General features: G+C 32.7%; 2 protein-coding genes across 2 annotated transcripts in view; one reads left to right on the forward strand and one right to left on the reverse strand.

Moving 5' to 3' along the window:
* Positions 1–2,667: 2,667 nt before the first annotated feature.
* On the reverse strand, positions 2,668–21,852 carry LOC132739599 (chitin synthase chs-2-like). The gene is made up of 13 exons (XM_060727345.1): positions 21,697–21,852; positions 12,783–13,042; positions 12,258–12,432; positions 11,523–11,663; positions 10,139–11,232; positions 9,492–9,686; positions 8,648–8,733; positions 8,375–8,480; positions 7,634–7,796; positions 5,757–5,912; positions 5,179–5,314; positions 4,753–4,953; positions 2,668–4,559 (listed from the first exon to the last, which is right to left on the reverse strand). The coding sequence occupies exons 1-13, from the start codon at positions 21,757–21,759 to the stop codon at positions 2,947–2,949; spliced, it is 4,389 nt and encodes a 1,462-aa protein (XP_060583328.1). The 5' UTR covers positions 21,760–21,852; the 3' UTR covers positions 2,668–2,946.
* Positions 21,853–27,260: 5,408 nt separating this feature from the next.
* LOC132739600 (RNA polymerase II elongation factor ELL2-like) overlaps positions 27,261–27,609 on the forward strand; it is a 49,573-nt gene continuing 49,224 nt past the window's right edge. The window contains exon 1 of the mRNA XM_060727346.1: positions 27,261–27,412. Within this exon, the coding sequence (XP_060583329.1) occupies positions 27,281–27,412 (132 nt within the window). The 5' untranslated portion in view covers positions 27,261–27,280. The remainder of the gene's footprint in view (positions 27,413–27,609) is intronic.

The raw sequence follows: 27,609 nt of genomic DNA on the forward strand, positions 1-27,609 counted from the left end.
TTCCGACGTCACCCGGTTTTTTATCTGCAGTCATAAAAGGTTGATGAGGGTGTTTTTTGCTTCTTCGCTATTTGCCCTTGATTTAATGAAAAATAGTACGTTTTTTCGTTACATTTTAATATATTCAACCGGAATGCCCTCCGTCATTTAGAGTCAATGTAGTCCACCATATGCAAATTAATGTTTATATAATTTTATAAGTAAATAGTTGATAATTAAATATACACTTAAATTTGTGCTAGTGGTACTGCAGTCTACAGTTTTAGACGGTCAATGACAGAAAATATCAGCAATTTTAAGTGACATGCCATTTTTTATTATCAACTTCATCCTTTCATCTCCGTTATAAAATCATGCTTATGGTCCAAAGTTTAACAATACAGAACTAGTCCTCTCTAAACCCTATTCTCAATGCAATATAGTAAACACTAGATACCAAAGAAATACTTCCCTCCCAATTATTGTTAGTTACGGACGCCACTTTATGTTGAACCTCCTTCTTGGCTTTTGGTATAACTACCACAGAGATCAGATGCAAAGTTGAACTTAGAATACATATAAAACTCCTGTTTGACCTTTCTTATGTGAGTATATACCAAATTCATCGTTCAAATGCAAAGTTTTGCATGTGATATATGCATGTAATTTTCTAAGACGAGTATATACGACATAATATATCTGTCATATTAAAAGTTTAACCCGTGTGACTATTTATGCATGCACGTCAAAAATGATCAAACTCTTGAAATGTTCTTATAAATTTCGACCATAAGCTTGTTTTTTAACTATTACTTTTATACTTTCATAAACTTTAAAGATGCTGTATTGATGCAGAAAATACAGAAACATGACAGCATACGACATTTTTTGCACTCGTGTTACCTTAAAGCTACATTAAATAAATTTCATAAAAACAGAAATGGCGACAATTTATAAATAAATTTGGTTTAATATCGACTCCAGATTTTATTTTGGTGTCAAGACAACCAAAATAAGTTTTATAAGCATAAAAAATGGGCAACCTCATTGTGGCGAAATCGGAAGTACAATAATAATCATTTCTGTTTGCATGAGAAACTCCGCCCTCGGTTCATCCGTACATCAATATTAAAACAACAAACATGACTATGTGCAGCAGTTCTAATCTAACGGTATATTTCCGCATTGTAACGGATGTTTTCATACAAATTTAATCCTTTTTATGAGATGATTACTTTTTTCTGAACCACAGGCCTAGTTCACCGTGAAGCTAAAACGGTAAAAGTGTGTTTGCACAAGAAAATCTCATATTTACTGTGTTCCGGACAGCAACTATAACAATGTGACGAAGCGCATACACGAGCTGATTATTGTCTTCATTTGCATGCTAAAATTCGTATACGAACTTTAGTGTTACCGTGGGGTTTTCCGTTTAAAATCCTTATTTATGAACAATATTTGATGAGATTTACAACATAACTGTTAAAAAGGTTTATGAAACTGTATAATGCTTGTTTTTTAGGCCGACGGCAAAATATTTTTACATATTTATTTAATGTAACTTTAATATTGTTTCATGTTTTAAAATGATATAATACCACTTAATCAATTCTTCCGAACCAAGTAAGATAAGTAAACAAATATAAACATCCTTGTTCGTGTACGTGTTGTGTATTTTCTACTTTGATACCGTATATCGTCATTCAAACTACCGCGATAACCTTTGTACTTACAACCATATATTGGTTCGTATACCGAGTCTCAAAGTTCGTCATTTCTTCGTGATTCTCCTTTACGTCAAAAAAAATATAGACACAATGCCAAAATGATGTTTACGTATGAACGTAAATCGTTATTGATATTATAATTATTATTGTTGTTGTTGTTGTTGTTGATGATGATGATGATGATGATGATGATGATGATGATGATGATGAGGATGATGATGATACCATAATTTTAGTCGGCTTCACCGTTGAAATCCCAATCACATTGTTTCTCTATATTATTTTCTTTTTTAAAAAAAAAACTTCTTAACTTTAAGAACATGTCTTTTACACATAGACATTCACTGTCTGAAAATCCGATTACTATTCTTTCATTTCTTTTCACTAAAGTATCGTCAAGACTTGAAGGAAAATATATGAAATAACTTTGTATTGCCTTTATATCCTGATCATTTTCATACTTTAATTGTTTTGAAAATACCTTGAATAAAAAGTGTGTAAAAATACTAAAAGACAAATCGATTACATAAATTTAGATGGATTATCTCATTTTTGTTTTCAAGGTCAGCCCAAATTTTCTCTAAATGCGAAGATTAGTCCTAGGATTACAGTTGTATAACATCAACAGAATTATGATTTGACTCGACCAGTCAAGGCTTCATTAATTTGTGGTATATATCTACTTTTTTTACGAACTTCTAGATGCAAAATATTTATGAAACGTTTTTTTCTGCTAAATTTAAGTAATGCATTCGCCCTGCTCTGAGTTTAGGATGTTTCATTGGTAATTTACTTTACATGTATTTCAATTTCTAACAATAAAATTTACTGTCTAAATTCTTAACGTATTGCAATGACCTGGAATTTTCAACTTAAGCGTTCCAAAAATATTAAAAGCTATTTAATGCATATACCTTTATGTTGTATCACACACTTCAACATTTTAAACAGAATAATAAACAACAATAAATAGTCTTTTTATTTATAAATGTGTTAATTTGACAGTGAAACTGACATTACAGCTATAGAAGTTTTTAGTAAACAAATTTGAATAAAATGAATAAAGATAATGTGGTGAAACATTCATTTCTTAATCATGCGCAAAGTTCGTGACTCGTGACCTGCGTAAATTGTATATTCTTAATTCAATGATAATGTTGAACACTTTGTAAGCCTTCATATAGATTCATACAGAATACAATTTTGTTCTGTTCTTAAAAGTCGAAAATAAGCAATCATCTCAATGAACGTTAGCATTTTGATACAGTTTTGAAATGTACTCTTTTCTTGGATTTCTGGATACTGTAAATTTCCAGTTGACATCCTGTAGCCGTTGCCTAGACCTAGATTTAAATCTAAGAGTTTTTTCAAAGTTTTCATTGAACCTTTTTTCGTACAAACTCTTTCGTCTCCGTCGTTCGTTTTCCCCAATTTCACCGGAATGCTGATTGTCAATACTTGCAAGTTCGCAAACATCAGGTGTGCTGTCAAATTGTGTATCCGGTTGATCTATATGGTCCTTCGCTTCCTGAAAATTGATTTCAAACATTTCCTTACTAGACAATCGCCTACAGGACAGTATACGGGTGCTTGAAATTAAATGTTGAAATGTTCCCCAACGATGAATTATCATAGACACGAACTGTAGAACAAGCAAAATAGAAAAGAGTGACAAGAATATAATTGAAACCGGTTCGTACTGTCCGAAGAAATAAAACTTGATCAGCTTTTCCCTGTTTACCTGCAGCTGTAGTAATGCTATGGAGAACATGAAATTTATCATAAAGAAAGCAAACACGATGTTATTACGAAGTGACAATAGGTCAGATTTTATCTTCTGTTCATGTTGTTTATTGCCTTCTATTGGCAATAAGTACTTGTGTATAAGCTTGGTCCAAAATTTCTCCTCCGTCTGACTGTCGTTCTCAGTCTTATACTTCTTGAACTCTTCTGAACTCATCCAGTAGCTTTTATCTTCAGTAAACGTGTCAATGTTTTCGTTCTCAGGACCTGGCTGGTCAATGTTTATTTCATTTAATTCTTCTTGTAAACTTTTCACTTGGTGATCTGACTTGTTATTTCTTGATCGTTTGTTTAATACCGACTTAAAGGCAGATAACACTCTGTCCAATTTCTTTTTCTTTTCAGGTTTCTTTTGTGTGTTTGCTTGTTTGTCTTCTCGTGTACCCCACGTTACGATATTTAAGTTGCAAATATAGTAAATTGTAAGAAAAATGAATGTGGAAGGAACTGCAACGTAATACAACAAGCCATGGAGTAAACAACTGAATTCTTTCGGGTGCCATAGCGCTGATAATGTAAATATAACTACGAGCCCAACCAGGAATAAAACATTAGGGGATATGACACTCTCCGAGGTAATGTTTAGAATAGTACCAATTGTTACAATAATCATGACAATGGTGTAAATAGAGCTGAAGATTGCTGCAAAGAACAGCTGTGTCTCTTGCTTGCATTTCAAGCACATAACAATAAATATGACAATTGGAGAAATTGAAAGCATATAAGAAGTCCAGGAATCGAATCCCAGTACCGAACTATATGATCCAGTGATCATAAGAGACACTGTTGCTGGTGCAAGTAAACTTGTCGCAAGCATCATGAACTGGTAAGCCATGAATAAGCGGCTTATATTCGCATTTTGTTGTACTGTATGGTTCCAAGACTTTAATAGATCGATTATGTTTGCATTTGTCGATGGAGACCATCGACGTCTTTGTATGAAGAATTCATCGAATGTTTCTGGTGCGTATGTATAAGCATCTGCCCCAGCACAGTAATCTACTTTATAGCCTTGTTGTAGAAGCAACGTACATAGCCATCTGTCTTCGCCTACAATATACAACATGATGCAATCATCTGATACACAATAATTTTTCAACATGTTAGAATATCGGAGAAATATGCATGTCCTCAAAGATGGCAATAGGAAAATTGCAGTCGGCTATATTTGATACATGACTGCTCGTACGAAATAGACATATAGATTTAAAACGAGACCTGTTGTATGAATTTAGCAAGTTACCTTGTTCAAACTGAATGTAATGAAGCGCTTCGGTTGGTTTCCTCGTATAAGTTTTAACAACATTATCATCTATCAATGCGCTTGCGCGAAACATTGAAAAGCATCCGGGGCAACATAATACACATCCAAGTACGTGTTCAGCAGCTTTTTGCAACCAATGGCCTATGGCATACTCAAACTTTTGATACCACACCAACGGTCCTGAAATGTAAATTAAATGATAGAAGTCGCGTCAAAAAGCAACGATTAACCCAAGCACATCAGGTGCTTGAGGTACTAGATCATCAATACGCATTAACTTTTAAAAATGTTATTTAAGACTGCTATATTAAAAATAAATCCTAGTACTGTTTTAAAAAAAACCCCTTGTTTCTAGTATTTTCATATTGTATATTTCAGATAATAATTCTATTGTATTTGAGTTACCTGAACCTATTGGATGGATACGACCACACACAGCACCGACCTTTGCGTTCTTTTTCATTCTGTCTATGAGCAGTAGTACGGACTTTGGTTTGAAGTCTACATCGCCGTCCAGTGTCAGGATGAATGTGTTTTCAAGCTAATATCAAACAACAACAAATTGTATAGTTTAAACTTGAGTTTTATCACTACATTAAACGATAAAATTTGTAACAGTTAAAGACGAAAATTTGGGGGGGAAATGATTTCATTTGTCGATTGGTTATGCATAATTCCACATTCCAATCTTATGTCTTTCTAGTATCATGAAAACCTGAACATCATATAAACATATAAAGCCATTAGTTTAGACAAAGTTTATTTCACACCAAACAATGAATACAGCATGTAAATAATACATGTATATTTACATCGAAAAGATACGTGCCATTATGTCCTTTCACTAATTATAATATGAAAAATTACTGCCTGTTGTCGGGAAATCGAATCCCAGTCACAGCGGAAAATGTTACTAATGCATATGCATCCTTCTGTGAAAATCTTTCGAAAGATCTTTTAAATATTTTTTTCTCATTTCTTACCTTCGTTTTGTACCTGTCAGGCATTACATTTCTGAAAGACTTAGGAGCACCATCTGTATTATCTGCTTTGCCTTTATTGTTACTCTCTAGTATAATTTCATCTCTAGATTTGAAATGGAATGTCTCGTACCCCAGAAGGTAGTATAAATACATTACCTAAAATCATTAATTTATTTCATACATTACCTAAAATGATAATTTATTTGATAATGAAAAGATTTTTAACAAGAGCCATGCTAGCATGGCCATCCCCCCCCCCCCCGCCGAATGTGTTTGCTGATTGGAAGAATGTATCTGTAGTAGAGCAGAATAATTCAATTTAAAGAGGTCTTCTGGTAATAACAACTGATGGAGTTTCAGGTTGATATCTCTAACACTTTTTGAGATATAAGCTCCGGACAAAAAGTATGAAAAGTAACAGAGGGCAATAACTCAAAAAATATAAAGGGTAGAGTTATCATTCTTACACACAGCATTCCTCCTCAATAAGATCTATCCATCTATGAAGATTCATGTTGACATCTCAAAGACTTTTTGAGTTATGCTCCACTCAGGTGAAAAATTATGTATGAAAAATTACAAAGGGCAATAACTCAAAAATTATAAATGGTAGATTTATCATTCTTGTGCACTGCACACCTCCTGCGTGAGATCTATCCTCCCATGAAGTTTCATGTTGATATCTCAAAGGCTTTTTGAGTTATCGGTATGCTCTGGACAAAAATTAAGTTTGAATAATAACAAAGGGCAATAACTGGAAAATTATACAGATTAGGGTTTTCATTCTTATGCACTACACTCCTCCTCAATGAGATCTATCCATCTATAAAGTTTCAAGTTGATATCTTTAACACTTTTTGACATAAGCTCCGGACAAAAAGTATGAAAAGTAACAAATGGCAATAACTCAAAAATTATAAAGGGTAGAGTTATCATTCTTACACACAGCATTCCTCCTCAATAAGATCTATCCATCTACGAAGTTTCATGTTGACATCTCAAAGACTTTTTGAGTTATGCTCCACTCAGGTGAAAAATTATGTATGAAAAATTACAAAGGGCAATAACTCAAAAATTATAAATGGTAGATTTATCATTCTTGTGCACTGCACACCTCCTGCGTGAGATCTATCCTCCCATGAAGTTTCATGTTGATATCTCAAAGGCTTTTTGAGTTATCGGTATGCTCTGGACAAAAATTAAGTTTGAATAATAACAAAGGGCAATAACTGGAAAATTATACAGGTTAGAGTTTTCATTCTTATGCACTACACTCCTCCTCAATGAGATCTATCCATCTATAAAGTTTCAAGTTGATATCTTTAACACTTTTTGACATAAGCTCCGGTCAAAAAGTATGAAAAATAACAAAGGGCAATAACTGAAAAATTATACAGGGTAGAGTTATCATTCTTGTGCACTGCACTCCTCCTCAATATGATCTATCCACCTATGAAGTTTCAAGTTGATACCTCAAATAATTTTTGAGATATGCTCCGGACAAAAATGTCGGACGGAAGGACGGATGGATGGATGGACGGACGGACGGATGGAAGGACAGACGGACGGATACCATTTCTATATCCCCCGCCTTTCGGTGGGGGATAATAACAGCACGGTGTGAGGTCTAGTTTCAATAGTCTTTTTTTTTCTCTAGACAAACTTCAAAAAAGTTCTTAATTAAAAGTTAGATAGTGACATTAATCTAGCCAAAATAACACGTTTGGAAACCCGATATGAAACCAAGGTGGGGCATTTAACAGAGGTGATAAGGTGTCACCTATGGACCGAAATGATTGAAAACAAAACACATCACGCTTCATAGGTTATTTGTAAAACTTTGTTGTCTTTTTAACAATAAATATATTTTACTTGACCTGAGACCATCTTTTTCTATGTCTTATTTTCAGCTTATTTTTTAAATGAACTATCATTTTAGTTGTGCCGGGTAAAGACCACGTGAGTCGTCCGCCGTATGGTAAAACTGATTTAACTGGCGAGGAATCCCATTCATTCTTAGCTCCTGATCCGAGAATAGCTCTGAAAAATCAAGATTAGTAAAAGGTAATTTTTGTTGTCAATGTTTTTAAGTATTTTTTGTTTGTTTGTTTTTGTTTTATGTTTTTGTTTTTGTTGTTGTTGTTTTTTTGCCTGAAGACAAAATAAATAATCTGATTAAATTTCTTAAACTTTTCTTATGTGATATTATATGATAAATAAAGAGTGGTTGAATGAATATGGACATTTGCATTATGGTTTCATGGAACATTTTACAAATAGTTGTGACATGAACTTAGTATCTGTGTTAGAGTGGACCCCCTTGCTAATGATCCTGTTTTGCCGAGTTATGTTTGGGATTGGGATGCGTACTTTGAATACCGCCCTTCCTTACTGCTCTTTGTTTCCATATTTTAGTCTGTATTCTGTTTGTATTTAAGTTTCATGACAATTAATAGGTTTAAAATCAAAAAAGTGTTTTATGTCAAGATTTTTAAATATTATCTTACAAAAAACGTGAGAGATGATAATTACGAGTATAATAGTACAAAACTGGCAGAGATTTTTACGTTCATTATTGCTATGAAATGCTCTTTAGAGTAAGTAGAAACAAGACTCACGATGCTGCCTCGTCCAAGCATGTTATAAACTGGAGAACATATTTATTTGGTACATGCTGCTTACTGTCCTCTTCTACAGTAAAAGCGTCATCGAAAATTATATGAACTGCAACAAAAAATACATGTGATGATCAAGTTACAATGTGAAAATCAAATCAATATCAAGATATCAAATATATGCTAAACTGGTGTAGTAGGGTACGGCAACGTATGTTATAAGTACATGAATGTATATTAAAACATATTTCCTGTCCTGGTGCCATGATCACTTACTTTCTGGCTCGAACTTGTCTGGATCTTCAGTGGTAATGTTAAACTTTCTCTCAGCTGCTCTGCTTACCGCGCAATGCCGGTCAATTCTAGAAATAAATATGTTATGATATTTAGCATGCAGCGTATATAAGCCAAAATAGTAATGAAAAAGATTATACAGTTGACATTTTTGATAATTTGACAGCTCTCGTGTTTCTATAATAAAGTTATGCATATATAACTTTCCTTAACTATTCTGTTACGAGACAATACATTGGGTCGTTATCTTGGGTACTGCGATACTTAATGTTTTCATTAATTCGTGCGAATGTAAAGGACTGGGTGTCATTGACCAATTTAATTGCTATTGACTGCTGTGTCTGAACTTCAACAATATGTTCCAATCAAAATTAAGTAAATGATCAAAGGCACTATTTTTAGATCAATTTTCTATGTTTTAGGTGGGATTCGATGTTTTCGGATTACCGCGAAACTGACACTTGGAAATCAATCGTGTTTGAGTATCTAAAAGGCATACACGATTGTACTTCATAATCAAATACTGGTATACTGAAGGTTCATAATATAGAGCTTAAATTAGTCTAACTGTCGTTGTTTTGCTTCATCAAGAATGAAAGATAGATTAAAAAGATATATTATCGCTTAAGCATCGATGTCAATAGTAGTTTAGATAATAAATCACATTGAAAGCTTTGTAGGGTAAAACGCACATCTTCCATGTCGTATTTTCAAATGGAAAATAACTTTATATGTATACATAAAATCATTTTCTGTCATTTCAAAAGCGGGCCACTTTGTAAGAATGTCGAATTCTTTTTGCTACATGTATATCTCACAGATTTACCTTAGTAATGATTTTAGAAGCTGTACCATCTCTTTCCAGTTTTCATGCCACATTGTTGCACAGATATACACTTTTGGGACAACTCTCTCTGTGCCTTCTCCATCTTTTCTATGGAACTGTTTATGGTGTTTTCTATGCCTTAACAATAAGTTGAAATCAACAAAAATACAATCCTTTAGTTCTGGTAGAAACATTCTGCAATAAATATAAAGATGCACGTGAGAACATAATCATTTATCTCTATAATCAATAAATTACATGAACTCTTTAATTATTACTTATTATAGCAATTTTCTCCTTATTTTTTGTGTTCCTCTATTTCGCTATTTTTTTCTTTCAGGGATCATCGAATCTAATGCGTTTATTATATAACCTTGGTATCGCCTCCACCCTGAGCCTTTGCTGGGAGGTTTACTCTCCATTACCTTTGGAAATATATTTCAAATACTCACATATTCTTCTATTTACGGGAACTTCTCTATTTCAAAGATAATTGCTTAATTTGTTAAAACTTAGGTATCACTGTCCGCTAAAAAATCAGATGGTTATTTAAAGGATGAGACTTTTATTTCATGATACATATTTGACATGAGACATGTGGGTAAATCAAACATAGCATTTAATAACATGTGATTCAAATTTCTTACCTTTCGACTTTGGCCATTCTCTCTGAATGTGGAAACCACACATAAATAGTTAACATAATTGTGCTAATCCAAAGCAAAGCAGCCAAACAGATATGAATTGCTGATGTCAACTCCCATGACGGACATAGATACGTCAATTCCAATGGAATCACGTCAAAAGTAAGTTGGTTACCGCATTTCAAAAGTGTGTATGTCAAGGTAATCGGGCTTATCAATAACGTCGCTATGGAGAATCCAATAATCTGCATGTGCAGCTTACAAGCTAGTATTGCGCAATAACTAACGACAAATGTAAGCGCTATTATTTGTAGGACTATAGCATGATCAGTTATGAAACCTTTAATATTTTCATACTGTGTAGCGAACCAATTGTATGAGGAGTCTGTTTTAGTATTTGAAGTTCGATATGTAGTCTGTATATGAGAGGAAAAATCATCTTTTACACTGCCAGTTGTACCGTTGTCAAGAAATCTGATATACTCTATGGTGCTTTGTCCTGTTTCATTGGGAGCACTGCTGATAGTTAGCAATGACTCTGTCGTTTCTCTTACAGTAGTAGCTGTATCATTCGACAAATGTTTATAATTGCAATTGCTTACACCAAAATAGGAGTTTGGCTGATAAACTGCCAATAACACACAAATACCCACAATCGACAATCTACAGGATACCGTCCAGAGATGGGCTTTATCACGTGGCTTCTGTAAATCTCTTCCGAATTTTTGAAACACTAAATATTTGCTGCGTTTAAAATCAACAAAATTTTCCCACCAACCGAGAGAGATTAATACAACTGATATAGGTGCCACCCAAATGGCTTCATTTTGTATCGGTTCTTTTAGAACCCCGAGAAAATAGAATATCGAAAGGCTTCCAGCTTGGATAAGAAATATGAATCCATAGAAACTGAGAGATATGATGCGTCGTTTGCTGCTTTGTCTAGAGTAGATCAGGGTGTTGAGAAGAGACAGGACGGCAGGGAATACAGGCGCTGACATCATCACGTATAACATGTTTATACCAGACAGATATGGGATAACCTTGAATAGAAAAAGCAGAAGGCCGATCGTCCGCAGAACTTCTATAACCATTAACTGAAGAAGAAAAAACTTTGTCATTATTTTCAAAGCAACAGAAAGTGCACTATGAAATGAGAATTCTGCTGAAAACTATTTCATTGTATAGTACAAAACTACACACACTGTTTTAATACATGCATATGTTATTGCAAGAAATGTGAAAACAACATTCGATATCACATTGTACGTAATAGCTTAAACTTTTCTAAAATTAGATGTCTTATCACCTATATCAATATATTTCTTAAAAATAACATGGCCATTATAATTTACTTAAACTGAAAACTGACAATATGACAACTTACGAAAGCGATAAATCTTTTTGATAAAGACTTCACTTTTCCAAAAATAACTTTGAACAAGGAAGAAAGCATGGTGAAACCAGGATAAACACACACCAATGTCACTAGATACAAGGCATGCCGAGTTCGATCCTTCCCATCACTCTATAAAATATAAACTAGTAATAAGACGATTTGAAACTTCTTTTAATTAAGCACAATAAAGTTTAAAGTTTGAGTTTAGATTTCTAACTTGTATTTTGTTTATATTTATCTAAAGTAATATCAAATCAAATTTTGTTAACAATCTTTTGCACACAAAGAACCGACATTTTTTAAAACAGATCTAGCCAGGCGGCTGTGCTGGCACTAGGAAATGATAGATTCGAAGAAAACATTCTATCACTGAAATTAACTGCATTGTTATTGTCTATAAAATGTTATAATTATTAATTATTATTATATTTATTTTAATTTATCTTTATTTAAAGGTAATTATTATAATTAAATAATGTATATTATTTACGAAAGGATACAAATGATAGAATATAAAATATAACCGGCTTATCTAATATAAAAACATCGAATCTCTTCATAATTTGCAATATTTATCGATTGTATAAAGTAGTCTATTAATTTTGTTAATTGTTAACTGTTATGAAATTTGTTAAAATTCTTTAAATTGTGGATTTCTATCAATATTTTCTCACTATATCGTTCTTACTTAAACGGCCAAAAATAAGAAACATGTATGATTACCTGCCTGTAGGAAGAAGCGAGAGAGATACCACTAAGTTTTATATAAACACCTCCACCCAGGACAACAGAAAACATGACCATGTACATCATCAATCGACAAACTTTCAAGAACTTCTGCTCAATATTGTAGGATTTGGCACCTCGTCGTTTTGTCTCTCCAAATGCATCATACGCCCTGAAATATTTTGTCATTTATTCTTCATTGTTTATGGCTTTTTTTTCATTGATTGTTCGCGGATTGTTTTTTTATGCAGTTTCGTTCATTTACCGAACTATTAAAATCCTTCACAAAACTTGATAACTTAGTTTATTACCATGAATAGAAGTTTTTCTTTTGCGCTAAGTCATATGTTTTCTTATTGTTTGTTTTATTTTTCAAGATGCGTGACTTTATAAAACCTATAACCTAGTTAAAGATTTTGAACAATTATTATATCATATAGTCTGTATCATTATGAAAAAGGAATTTAATAAGTTCACCAAGAGGTGGAATAACTTAAGATGTTTGATAAAAGTAAATATTACGGAATCCCTTTGGTTCTGTTATCGTCATCATCATGAGTTGCCTCAAAGTCATGACTCTCTCCATTTAGATCGTCATCTCCGGTTTCTGGCACCAATACAATAGACGGCTTACGCATGATACCGGAAGGGACTAAATCTTCTTTTATATCGTCGTCGTCTTCAGATTGATATCCCATTTCTTCTTTTAACGACGGCACAGAAGAAACGGAGTTATATCCTGAAGAAAGTGCTGAAGTGGACGGAGATGTCCGGTCATTCTTCTGAAATACATAGATCTATCTTGTTCTATGTTATGTTTTTATACAAGTATTTCAGTGATCGTGAATGTATTTTAGATTTATACTTAAGTGTAAAAAAATATTTTTTCTTGTCTGATTATTAAGTTTATAAAAAACAGATAGTTACAAGTACTTGCACGTTGTACCCAATGTCGCCGGTGGTAAATGGTAACTAATAATAATGATGATAACAACAATAATAATTATAATATATGTAATAATAATAATAATAATAATAACGACAACAACACACAACAAGGAAAGAAAGAAAGAAAGAAAGAAAGAAAGAAGAAAGAAAGAAAGAAAGAAAGAAAGAAAGAAAGAAAGAAAGAAAGAAAGAAAGAAAGAAAGAAAGAATCAGTTGATGCTCTTGCATTTGATAATATTCGCTATCATAGATAAAATAAAATTATTACAGTTTATCATAGGCACACAGATAAAAAAATGAGTTTTGAAAGCAGTAAAATATTGTACATATATATTCCAACTCATACATGTGCTATAAGAGACTTGCACATTTAGGACTATCAAAATACTTGTCAAATACTCGTTATTTTTAACCATAAAGGAAACTTCTAAATATGTATCATATCATGTATTAAATGTCATTACGTGTATATTGATGGCTGTGTCTTTCACATAAAATAACATACAATATTGATAAAATAATAGTATTAAAAATTAATTAAAATGCCAAGTCCTTCATAAACAAATAAAAAAATAAAAGAAAGGGATATTTCCATAAAATAATTTTCTTTTTTCTTTCTAGTCACTATTGTGGCAGTTTTTTGCAGAAAACTATTCAAACTTACAATTGTGACCTATACATGTATATCATTTTCTGACATATTTTGATTTTTAACTTACATGTTTTGATATTTAACTGACATAAGTATTGACATAGATTGAAGAGCAGAGACAAAATGCTTCTTTGTATCAATTTACATTTATGACAATACTTGTTTTTCGCCTGCAATCAGAATCGGGACAGTTAAAACATGTTCTATATTTGGTGGTACAGCACACCGAATTTTTGCGAAATCTGATCTATGTTGTCAATCGGAACACCTTGGCTATTATCAAATTCCTTATTCGAAGTTTGACGGAAAGGACCGAGAAAATGCGATTGTTATGTTGTAAAGTTACACCATAGATAATCCTCAGTACAAATGACTTCATCATTACATACTTAGACGTACGCACTTCAAAAAAAAATCAAAGCAAACATAATCGACGTCAAGTGATATTGCGCAAACAAAGTTAGACATGTAAATTTAATATCACAGACATCATAATTTATTTATGATGCCATTAAACACAGTAAAGTGCTAGGATATATACGTTTATTTTAGGAAAAAAATATTAATCAATAAATAATGTATTTCAGAGGGTTTTACGAGTAGGCAGATCAAAGGTTCAGTTGTAAATTAGAATTAAGGAAGCGATTGGGCGATCAGCTGCTAAATCAATTAAACTTATGTCAGCCTAATCGCATGTCTTCTGTTAAACTCAGGGTAATTTTGTCCGCTAATAACAGTGTTCGGTACTCAAGAAGCTACATTTGTGTTGCTCAAGTAACTATTTTGTCTGCTATAAAAAAATACTTTTGGTCATTTATTTGGCTCACAACCAATGGACTGTCAATTCACGCAAAGCGTGTGGTCTCTTCTCTGACAATAAAATTAAATCTCAAAATATTTGGCCCAATGACCATTGTATCTTGTTGTGAGGTTTTTTAAAACGGTTTTGAATGCAGGCATTGGAATTGATTATGCTAATGAATTTATCACTCTACAGGGATGTGGGGATTAGTTAGAGATTTAAATTTCAAACAGCTGACGTCTTAAATGTTTCTTTAACATGACATATCTCAAAAGATTAAATACCTTTCTTTCTAAAACTTTCACCACCATAGTAGAATGTTCATTGTAATATACGTGCATTATTAATTTTTTGTTAAGGTAAATCTTGTATTATTCTAGCAGGGGGTCGAACGAATAGCAAGGTGAAATGGTGCGATACAGAATAATGGCGGATTTTAGACTGTAAACACACGTTCGAGTGAGTAGATTGTATAAAATGTAACAGTCATTGACTATATAAATTGCAAAGTTTGTGTGTATGATGTGGGGTTCGAAATCATAGAAGTTTAGATGTAATAGTAAAAAAGGACATGCTACTAAGTTAATCAAAAGAAAGAATTCGATAATTTTGACAATTTATTTCAAACAAACATCTCAAACAGTAGTGAACACATACAATAGAGATAATTTGTACAATGTATATCCATTTTGGATAGTTTGCAGTTCGAATGTAAAATTCCGTGATGCCGATTGTTCTTCGTATATATTGTATATTTAAATGTTGTATACATGTATGTTAATGCACTCACTATTTACACTTGCTGAATATTAAAATAAATGTAAAATATCTTGTTAGTGTTCCTGTTTTTATAAATCTTTCTTATAAAATCATTATAAAATCTTAATCATGTATATGGTTTTCTCTCTCAATGTCTTGCTGACCTTCCCTGCTAAATATCATACTACATTTTCACATACATATGGGCTTAAGACTATACTCAGACAAGATCTTCCATAATCAGTGAAAACAAACAGGAGGCCTATATACACTACCATGTGTGTCTAACGGATCCTTCATTAAATTGGGCATGTCACACACATTCCACAATTTCAGTATGAAACTGTATCTAGAGCTAAGCTATTGTTTCACACACACCACAACTATTTTACTGAAAAGAAAACACTTGTCGATTTTCTAAATTTCACTTTACCAGTACATATTATTAGAACTGTCCTTCCTTATATACCCATTTTTTGAATGCTATGACCGTACGCATAACAAAAGTATGATGTAGTTAACTGTTCACTAAATGAAACTGCTTTTCACCAATTGCCAATAAGTAGAGAACAAAATATCAGTCGATCATGAAACGCATCATAAGGAAGCAAAGTTTTTTTGTACAGTTAGTTTATCTGTCCAGTTATCATGCGTACAATAAGAAATACGGAAATATTGTAGATATGTATGCAAAATATATATTTAAAACTATTCGTATTTTGTTTTGCTATTTATAGATAACATGATGTTGCTATGTCTAATCTAACATATGTTCTATAACGTCTGTTATTGTATGTATGTCAGATTTCCGGTGGCATTTGAAGAAGCAAATATCTCAATAACTTTCTCCTTACAATAAAATAGCTTTTTTTTACTTTGGCCATCATATACAAATATATCTACCGCTCAGTATGCACTATATTATTTGAACAAAAATTACAACATACTACAAATATTTGAAGCAAACTGGTTCTTACCAACATTATTTGTCACTTTCGTCCGCCATTATTCCGTATCGCACCATTTCACTTGCTTAAAAAAGTATCGCACCGCTATACATTCGCCCCCCTATTTTAGGTGTAATCAAAATTTAGCATTATGCTTTTAACTTAATTATACATGTGTTAATTTTGATATGTTTTAGTTTATTTTATGAAAGATACGATTTACAAAATATATGTATTTAATTATTGTTTTTTCGTTGCTCATATCTGGAAGGATTTTTAACAAAATGACTCTGTAATTTAACGCATATGTTACCTTATAAAAATATTAGCGTATTTTGAAGATAAAGAAGTAGAAGAAGAAGACAATTTAATTTATTTTATATATTTGCATGTATCTCGTTATACATCAAAACTTGTACACGTAGAAAATGATTTGTCATGGTCGATATTTAATATTCAAAAAAGAAATAATTCATTCAGTTTCAACACTAGAGAATAAGCTCAAATGATTATGAAAGTATATATTGTATAGGCGTAACACGTTTCAAATATTTCATACTAATAAAGTATCTAACAGTAAATAAAACGAACTTTGCTAAAGTCCAGGATATGAATTCAATAAATCATTAATATTCTTTAAACATTGGCTAAATAGATAAATTTGCTAAGATTGTTTGTTCATATTATGTCTATGGTACAAAATTGACATTTAAGTAATCAAATACTTAGATCTAAATCATGGTAAACACTGCATATAAGAATAAAATGATATGCATCTTCGATCTCAGAACATTGACATAATTGGCATAATCTTCCCTGTCTTTATATTCTGTTCCTGTCATATCCGCCTGCTTGACTAAAGAAATTCTTAAAAGCGTAACATAAGGCTATACTCCTTAATATTTACATTTGATAATACTTATTAAAAATAAATAAATAAAAAAATAAATAATAAATATAAATAATAAAATAATAAAATAATAAATATATAAATAAATAAATAAATAATAATAATAATAATAATAATAAAAATAAAAATAAATAACTTTCAAATGATACATATAACCATCAGTATCGAAAACAAATATGACCTTGTGAAAGCTTGATATTAATTACAAAAAAGTGCGTTCAATAGACTACTCCTTTTCTCTTGTTTACTTTCGTAAGGTACGGGAAAAATACGTCATGTGTTTATGTGACGTCATGCTGTGACGAAGAGGTATCCTAAAGGGAGTCTTATTTCGACGTTTCAATTGAAACAGCAATGATTTTTTTTTAAAAAATCGTCTAAACTCGGCAGGGGAAGGGTAATAAACGGCTCGGGTGATATAAAATCTTAACAGGTAATATATCCACATATATCACTCCAAAACCAAAATAACATATAATATATAAAGGGTATTTTCCTGATTCTCCATATACAGCACTATTCTATATATTTTCTTAAAGGAACTTCACTGAGGTCCAAAAGTCTTAAAAAATAAATTCTGAATTTCTTACATAGATACCTGAGACAATTCAAACAGAAAGATTTGCAAAAAGATAATCAAGAAATATACCCTGAAACAAATTGGAATCGTATTTTGTGCTATTTTTTGCGCGATTTGAGTGAAAAACGTTGCAACGCTTTTCAATTCTGTGTTTTTTTTTTTACAATAGAAATAATTATTCTGTAAGAACGGAGTGAGAGCGAGAACTGAATTTTTGCACACAAGTTATTTGTCTAGATGTACATCAAATGGTACATTTATCTAGAGAAAGATATTAACAGTCATGTCATGTCCAAAAAAACCTTATGGGAGTTCTTTAAACGCCTAAAATATATTTTCAAAATTTGAGATATACAACATGCACGATGATACTTAACATGACCATGGGATAGACCATTGCTATAGGGCACAAGTAAACGTGATGCGTTGTTGTTGTTGTTTTCTAATATATTTCCAAATAGTGTTACGTTATTGTTAATAATTTAGATTCTTATTTGAACAAGTGTTTTAGGAAAATAAAAGAATATAAAAAAAGGAGAATCGTGTAAAATGTTAAAGCCAAACCCTCTAAGTACCGGAAACACAAATATTTCAGCAGTAGACCGCAATGAATTGTCTTAATATTTTGCTGGTTTTGATAAGGCTTAAACTGTGGGCTTCGTTCAATAGAATTTCATATTCAGATTCTGTAAGATAACCGCCGAATGAACACATCTATGCATATTTCCAATTTCAAAATTTTACCATTTCATGTTGAATGGACGTTAGTTTGCACTTTCCAGTACCATCCATGAACAGGTCAATTCTCACCGAGTTTGCAACAATTTCAATTTTGCCGTTTTGGACATTCTTTTTGGAATTCTATTTCTCTCAATTTTATTACAATTTTACAAAAAGGATGCAAATGTTTATCTGCTTCAAGTAATCGTGTACATTTTATTTATAACAGAGATTGTATTTCTGTTAAATTTTCTTTAAATCAACGTAATGTTTTTCATCCATATCGGGTGTAAAAAAGCAAATTTATTTTCGACTATCTTGTGATTTAAGATCATATTACTATTTTTTAATTGTAAAGTAATCGCAAGTGGGGGACAGCTTTTTGCTGCAATCATGTCTACGCCCACGAATGAACAATACTCGAAACATCACATAAAACGCATTTAGGCAATATTTTATATGTAAATATGAAGCGCTTTGAACGCCTACTCATACTGGTGAAGTAAGTTAAATTTAAAGAACGCATCTTATCATACATTGAACAATAAATATAAAACCTGTCTAAACAAATGTGTTGTCTGAATGATAAATTTTTATCATGGAGTTTCATTAAGATTTGCAATTCGTTTCCGAATTTTTAACATGACCATCATCATCATCAACAACACTTTTTGCATCATTATTATTGCTTTTAATATACATTGTATTATTATCTTTATCATTATAATCATAATCGTTTCCATCATCGTCATTGCCATCATCATACTCATCATCAAGTTCATCATCATCATCATCATGATAAGTTTAAGTGTAGTATCAGTAAGTGAACATGAAGTGGATACCCGATAACGTATTAATATTTCAGATTGATAATAAGACAACTGGAATAAATAATAACAATATGATGATGATGATGATGATGATGATGATGATGATGATGATGACTATAAAGAATGTTCTAAAGATATTTAACAGGTTATATGGCCTTACATAAACGGTTGTTATATTCGGCCATATAACCTATAAAGTATCTTTATAATGAATTTATAATACTGCAAACTTATACTTTATTTACACCCGAGCATATAGGTTACTAGTATTTATTACATGCTTTTCGGTAGTTTATAGAAATATATCAGTGAAATAAAAAACTGTTATTTCACTGTTTAAAACAGTAAAATTATCAATTTGGTAATTTTCACTGCTTTGAATTTAAGCCCGTAACGTTGTTTCAGTGAAATACCAGCGTGCACCGTACTGGAAACCAATTAACTTACTGACGTGACGTCGTAAATGATGTCACGTTGTATTATTATTTGGCGCACATTTTTTAGCAACATGTTAAAACGTCTTTTTAAACGTTTCTTTGCATATAATAAAAAGAAATTTTGTTTAGTTTAGTGGAAGATCGAAATATATTTCACCTCATGAACACCAAAAGTTCATATTTCACTCGTGGCTGCGCCACTCGTAATTAAATTATACCTTTTGGTGCTCACTCGGTGAAATATATTAATTGCGATCTTACACTGAACTAAACAAATATCCTCTATATAAACGTCACGATTGTCCAACCCAATTGACCGATTATATTATTAGTTATAAAGAATTTTGACGTGTTATATGGCCCTATATAAATGAGTGACTTGACTGTTTGGAAAAATAACCCGAGTCGCTAGACGAGGGTTATATTGCAAACAATCTTTTATATACGGTCATATAACCTGTCAGGAATATTTATAACGAATTTATAAAACCGCAAACTTCCTCTTTTTTTTTAAAAAAAGTGAGATCTTAGAAAATTGACAGCAGCCGTGTATATTATTAGTTATAAAGAGTTTTGACATGTTATATGGCCGTATATAAACGGTTGTTTGTAAATATAACCCGAGCCGCTAGGCGTGGGTAATATTGCAACAATCGTTTATATTATTAGTTATAAAGATCGTTGGTAGGTTAACCATATAAATTCGTTATAAAGATTGTTGACAGGTTTTTTGGCCGTATATAAACGGCTGTTTGCAATATAACCCTCACCCGAGCCGCTATTTACAAACAGCCGTTTATATAGGGCCATATAACCTGTCAACAATCTTTATAACTAATAATATAAACGTCACGATTATCCAATGAAAAATGACGTTACAAACGTGCAGTATTATAAGGCCGTATATAAACAGTTGTCTGTAAATATAACCCGAGCCGCTAGGCGAGGGTTATATTGCAAACAACCGTTTATATACGCCATATAACCTGTCAGAAATATTTATAATTTATAATACAGCAAGCATCATTTTTAGAGGAATACAGTAAGATTTCTTTATAAATCCACAGCAGCCGTGTATATAAAACTATATAAACGTCATGATTATCCAATGAAAAGTGATGTTACAAACGTGCAGTATATTTTAAAAAAAAATCTATAAACGTCACGATTATCCAATGAAAAGTGACGTTACAAACGTCCTGTACTATACACGGTCATGTAACCTGTAAAGTATCTTTATAACGAATATATAATACCGCAAACTTATACTTTATTTGCAGCCGTGTATATAGATTATATAATTATACGTCAGAAACGTGCAGTATTATAAAAATGAATAAAGTAGTATTATTCCATTACTGAGAGTAACCACGATGAAATCAAGTATCATGAAACCGGAAAAATATCTATGAAAAATTAAAAAATAAAAAGAATGTAAAAAAAGCCTAACCGGGGCTGGTTTCTTCACACCGGTTGTCTTTTGTTTGTAGTTCTCGCTGGATATAAACGCACTATGAATGGTAGGCATATTTTCAAGACTACACATCTTGTCAGAAACAAATCTGAATTTCTTGTCAATTGCCGGAAACTTATAAAACATCGCTTATTGTTTCGTCGCCTTTCGTTTTCTTTCTTTCCTTTTTTTTATTTTTTATATATTTTTTAATTAATGGCACATTTACTTCTTTTCAATATCACCTGTGAATTAAATATCCATCTCATGTTCGTTAGTTACAATTGAAATCAAAGTTATTTTTTATTATATTTCTTACTTGAACTATTCCAATTTATAATTAATGTTGGTAATAAAAATCTGATCAATGTATGGTAATTTTATAATAAATCATGTACCTTGAATGCAGCTTCCACCACAGACTTGAGCTTCTTATCTGACCGGCGGATAGTGTGCGACATTTTATCCGGCTACTAGGACACAATGCAAGGTAGAAAATGTGTCCGCACCCACATGTCAGACTATCAGTATTTACTTTTTATTGACTTGCTATGACATAAGTTCTTTGATAATGAAATATTTACAAGCCTGACAAATATATTTGATAATATATGATCATAGAATAGGCCTACTTTAATGCTGACAACTTAAAAACATTTTAATCTAGAAGTAATTTAATTTACAAGCATTTTGATCAAACTATGGTGGCTGATTTGGAACACATTTGTGCGTCGTGTTGTCGCTAGCGACAACAAGACAAAGCACCAAACGGCACGTTGTCGGACTTTCGTCTTGTTGTCCTGTCGCTAACGATGCACGCCAAACGGCGCGTTGTCGTGCGGCGTGTTGTCGCGATGTCACATTGTCGCTCGGCTCAAATCGAAGGATTGTCTTTTTGTATTTTCTGATCGAAGATCAGTAAATACAAAGCAGACATTCAATCTCTGACACAGAAGTTTCACGACAAACCTAACAACAATTAAGTAGTTCTCAAAACAGCTTAAAACTAGCGATTTAAAAGCAAGAAATAGTTTTCTTTTGTTACAAGTATCCAACAAATTACAACGCATTCAAAGTTTAAAAGTAGCGTTGGCTTATAGAATTGTCAATAAATGCACAATCATAATTACGCGGATGAATATGATTTTAATCAATGAAAATGCTATTTAGGCGATGTCGATTACCGAATACTACACTGCCGAGTAGTGGAATATATAGATTCTACATGTCGGACTGTTTGGACGAGAAGAGTTTCGCTAAATTATTTACTTCAATTTTAAACAACAGGTTTATCCTAAACAAATTAAATACCTCGAAATTAATAAGGATTACAAACCCGAAATGCAATGGAAATTCTAAATTTAGAATGACTTGATTTTATTCAGACTTTGTTTGTATAAATTCTCCGTGGTGCAGGGGTAACGTGCTTGTTTCGAGTGTGAGAGGTCTGTAGTTCAAATCCCAGTCGAGCAACTTTTTTGTTAAATTCTTTTTTAAGTGTGTTTGTTAAAGAAGTAGCCATGATATGCAAGGATAAAGTGTGGCTGTCATAAAAAATAAACATAAATGATTTTTTGATGCAACTCTAGTTGTGCAAAATTACGTATGTATCAAACTCTAGTGCCTTGCAAGATGAATTATAGTACATAAAAATAAACTAATACAGGAAAATACATACAGATATACAGTACGATTTAGATTACAAAGATCAGAAAATACCACAGAGCTTGCAGCCCTTTGATTGTATGTATATCAGCCAAGCAACAGGGCGACATCGCGGCAACGCGCCGCACGACAACGCGCCTTTTGGTGTGCTTCGCTAGCGACATGACGACAGTGCGACAACGCAAGCTTCATCGTTAATGTGTTTGTTCAGTTAATAATTTTATTCAATTATGACGTTGCAGAATGACTTGTCCCTATACACGGACAAAAAACTACACCAGCTTCCCTGAATTATATCATATATATTAAATTATATATTTTAAGTTTGGGATGACTTCTCGAAAACTTATTATATTTAAGGACCGGAACAGAATTTATCATATGTACCCTAGTTTGAATGAGTTAGTTTTATTTACCTCGAATATTACCTAGAATACATGTACATACTTGCCCACTTGCACGTTACATGCACATGGCATTACTTTGTTTAAAATAGATTTTGAAATAAGAGCACTTTTACTGATTTATAATCTTAAGCATGATTATAAGAGGCGCTGTATTTTGAAAAAAAAAAATGTATTATTAGTTTACCAGACGATCTAAGGATTGTCAGAACATATTGCAAGTTTAACGAGATTTGTTTGTTCAAAATAAAGGCACAGGCTGGGAAGTCAAACAAAACTATTGAATATACCATCCGAGTGAATCGTGACAAAACCATGTTCGTGAAGTTGGCAGTCTAACAACCTTAGGTTGGCAGCCTAACAGCCTAAAGAAAACTATAAATATTACAAGGACGTGCTTACAATGCATGTCCGACCGTTTTCATATTTGTATTATTTTTCGTTTTCTTTAGGCTGCCAACATGAGGCTTTTAGGCAACTAGGTTCCCAACTTTACGAACATGACAAAACCATTAAAAACCTGACAATGGACTTTGATAATATAAAATATGATCGTACGCCTGGGTGGGAGTCGGAGGATTCAGTAAAGAGGGAAGTGGTAAAAATTTAACCGCAATACATGTATATTGTTATGGTCCCAACACAGATGTAGATGGATACCCGAGACTAATTTCTACAAAGTACATGTTCATTAAGTTTCGAGATCAAACCAAACAGAACAGTTACTTTACTTCCAGTACAGCGAAATTCTGAAACTCTAAGCGACTACTTCCCCTGAACAATACAATAAGAATAATGAAGGGGAGATAACTGCGGCAAGATTCAAAATAACAAAGGTGAAGAATGAGACACACTTTCAATTCCATTATCTTTTTTAATGTCATTTTTTCAAAGAGGTTAAAAATAAATGCTTTTAAAACATTGTGAAAAATGCAATAATGAATACATGTGCTTTAATTCCTGCTCAAGCAAGTTGTAAAGTATGACCTTGATCATTTCCCAGCCGTTGCATTGTATTTGATTGTCAATAAAGGTCCGTGAAGTAATCGACAATTAACTCGGACATGTTATGTGTACCCACGGATTTATATTACATGTCAATTAAAGTCCGTGGTGTACCCTAAGCTGAAAAATATTATTTTCTTCTCAGGCGGAATTTCCGGGAATTCCTTACTTTCCCGTCCATTTTTAAACAATTGTACAAAGGAGCCTCTCATTCCTAAAACGCATTTTACTGATTTGCTGACAATGCAGTTGGGCGAAGACCTTCTTTGGAATTGTTCGATTTGATCACCGTAATTTTCAGTAATTGTCATGTGGAAACCACATTAATTAAAGCTGGGACCTGACAATTTAACATTTGTCTGGGTAAGCTCAGGCATATATCTTTTTGAAAGTCCTTTGCTTATGACAATAGAGTTGTTAAAATACAATTCTTAAGCTCATCCATCTATCTATCTATCTATCTGTCTGTCTGTCTGTCTGTCTGTCTGTCTGTCTGTCTGTCTGTCTGTCTGTCTGTCTGTCTGTCTGTCTGTCTGTCTGTCTGTCTGTCTGTCTGTCTGTCTGTCTGTCTGTCTGTCTGTCTGTCTGTCTGTCTGTCTGTCTGTCTGTCTGTCTGTCTGTCTGTCTGTCTGTCTGTCTGTCTGTCTGTCTGTCTGTCTTTCTGTCTGTCTATCTGTCTGTCTGTCTATCTATCTATCTATCTATCTACCTATCTATCTATCTACCTATAGTCTATCTATCTATCTATCTATCTATCTATCTATCTATCTATCTATCTATCTATCTATCTATCTATCTATCTATCTATCTATCTATCTATCTATCTATCTATCTATCTATCTATCTATCTATCTATCTATCTATCTATCTATCTATCTATCTATCTATCTATCTATCTATCTATCTATCTATCTATCTATCTATCTATCTATCTATCTATCTATCTATCTATCTATCTATCTAATCTATCTATCTATCTATCTATCTATCTATCTATCTATCTATCTATCTATCTATCTATCTATCTATCTATCTATCTATCTATCTATCTATCTATCTATCTATCTATCTATCTATCTATCTATCTATCTATCTATCTATCTATCTATCTATCTCATATATCTATCTATCTATCTATCTATCTATCTATCTATCTATCTATCTATCTGACGTATGTTCAATGAGAGTTCCTGTGTAGGGGGGACTAGACCGTGGAGCTGTACTCAAGCTGCGGGGCCTGACAAGTGTTCTTGTATGCGGTTGACTTTAACCTTTCTGAGTGAACTTTGATGTTTCGGCGTAGAAAACCAAGTGTTTGATTCGCCATTTGTTGTAATGTTTGTTTATGTGTTTGTTCCATGTTAGATCATTTGATATTGTAATGCCAAGGTATTTTACAGATGGAACTGTTTCTAACTTTTTCCTTCTAACCTTTTCAACTTAACTATATTCAGTAAATATTTAGTGACTAAAATTCTTATTGAATACAGCTCGCTTCCATACATGTAATTGAGTGTACATTGCGAAGCAGTGAACAAGGGGAGTAACGTTTACAATTTTGTTATTCTTGTTATTTGAGTAGTCTCCCCGAAAAACAGCTGGTACAATGGCTGGTTCCCAGTAACCGGAAATGTGATAAGGGTAGTTTCAAACAAATTCATGTTTTAAGTTAAATTTATTTAATGTAAATCTCTGTAGGTATTTTTTAGAACGTTTATAAAAGTTTCTTTAAACCTTTAATCAGGAAGCATTCTCCTGTTTTTTCTTAGTAAAAATTAATCTTTATGTAAGTTAGACCCAAAATGCACTTGTTTCAATAAATAAAAACAGGTTAAAAACAGAGAAGGTATTTTAGGGAAACGTATGTTCAATCCGGCTTACAGCCTGACTAAACTCGGGGCCAGACAAGTTTATGATATCAGGTGGTAAAGCATTCCAGTGGACTATTGTTCTTGGGAAAAATGAATATTTATAGTAATCAGTTTTAGTTTGGACTTGTTGGAATGCATGGGGATGGGATGTTCTAGATGATCTTGTAAGAGGGGTGATATATTTTGGGAAAGGGATAGCCACCTGGTCATGCAAGATGTTGTGAAACATGACCAGGCGTTGGTCAATACGCCGGAGGTCAAGGCGCCTCCATTGAAGGGAAGTCATCATGTCAGTGACACTTGACATACGGCCAAAGTCATGTTTGACCCACCTCTGGACGGACTCTATCTGGTCAATGAGAGTTCCTGTGTAGGGGGACCAGACCGTGGAGCTGTACTCAAGCTGGGGCCTGACAAGTGTCTTGTATGCGGTTGACTTTAACCTTTCTGAGTGAACTTTGATGTTTCGGCGTAGTAAACCTTGAGTGTTTGATTCGCCTTTGTTGTAATGTTGTTTATGTGTTTGTTCCATGTTAGATCACTTGATATTGTAATGCCAAGGTATTTTACAGATGGAACTGTTTCTAACTTTTTCCTTCTAACCTTTTCCAACTTAGCTATATTTCAGTAAATATTTAGTGACTAAAATTCTTATTGAATACAGCTCGCTTCCATACATGTAATTGAGTGTACATTTGCGAAGCAGTGAACAAGGGGAGTAACGTTGTACAATTTTGTTATTCTTGTTATTTGAGTAGTCTCCCCGAAAAACAGCTGGTACAATGGCTGGTTCCCAGTAACCGGAAATGTGATAAGGGGTAGTTTCAAACAAATTCAGTGTTTAAGTTAAATTTATTTAATGTAAATCTCTGTAGGTATTTTTTAGAAATACACTTTCAACGTTTCACATCAGAACATAATGTTTCTTTAAACCTTTAATCGTTCAGGAAGCATTCTCCCTGTTTTTTTCTTAGTAAATTTAATTTAAAATAATGCTTTGAACTGCCCCCTGTTGGTGCAAGTAAGTTAGACCCAAAATGGCTGCACTGGAAGAAGGGTTTCAATATGGTCTCTCTTCAAATTCAATTTCTACTTCAAATAGAAGTGTAGTTCAAGTTAAATTGACAGATACCTCATTGCGAATAATAGAGGAATATTTACGGAGAAAGGTATAAGTATTTTTCACTGATAATTTTAAAGATTTTTGAGAAAACGTGCGACTTGTCTCGTTTTTGCAAGCACTGCATATTTCTCGACTTGAAAACCTTATATGGACATGCATTCTACATGTATGGTATCATTGTATTATGTCTATATTTATTAAGTTTAATATCTTTTTACTGATATTAAACAAATTGGACCGCTT

This window comes from Ruditapes philippinarum, unplaced genomic scaffold (assembly GCF_026571515.1).
Source record: "Ruditapes philippinarum isolate M1 unplaced genomic scaffold, ASM2657151v2 ctg1033_1_1_1_1, whole genome shotgun sequence".
NCBI classification, from domain to species: Eukaryota; Metazoa; Mollusca; class Bivalvia; order Venerida; family Veneridae; genus Ruditapes; species Ruditapes philippinarum.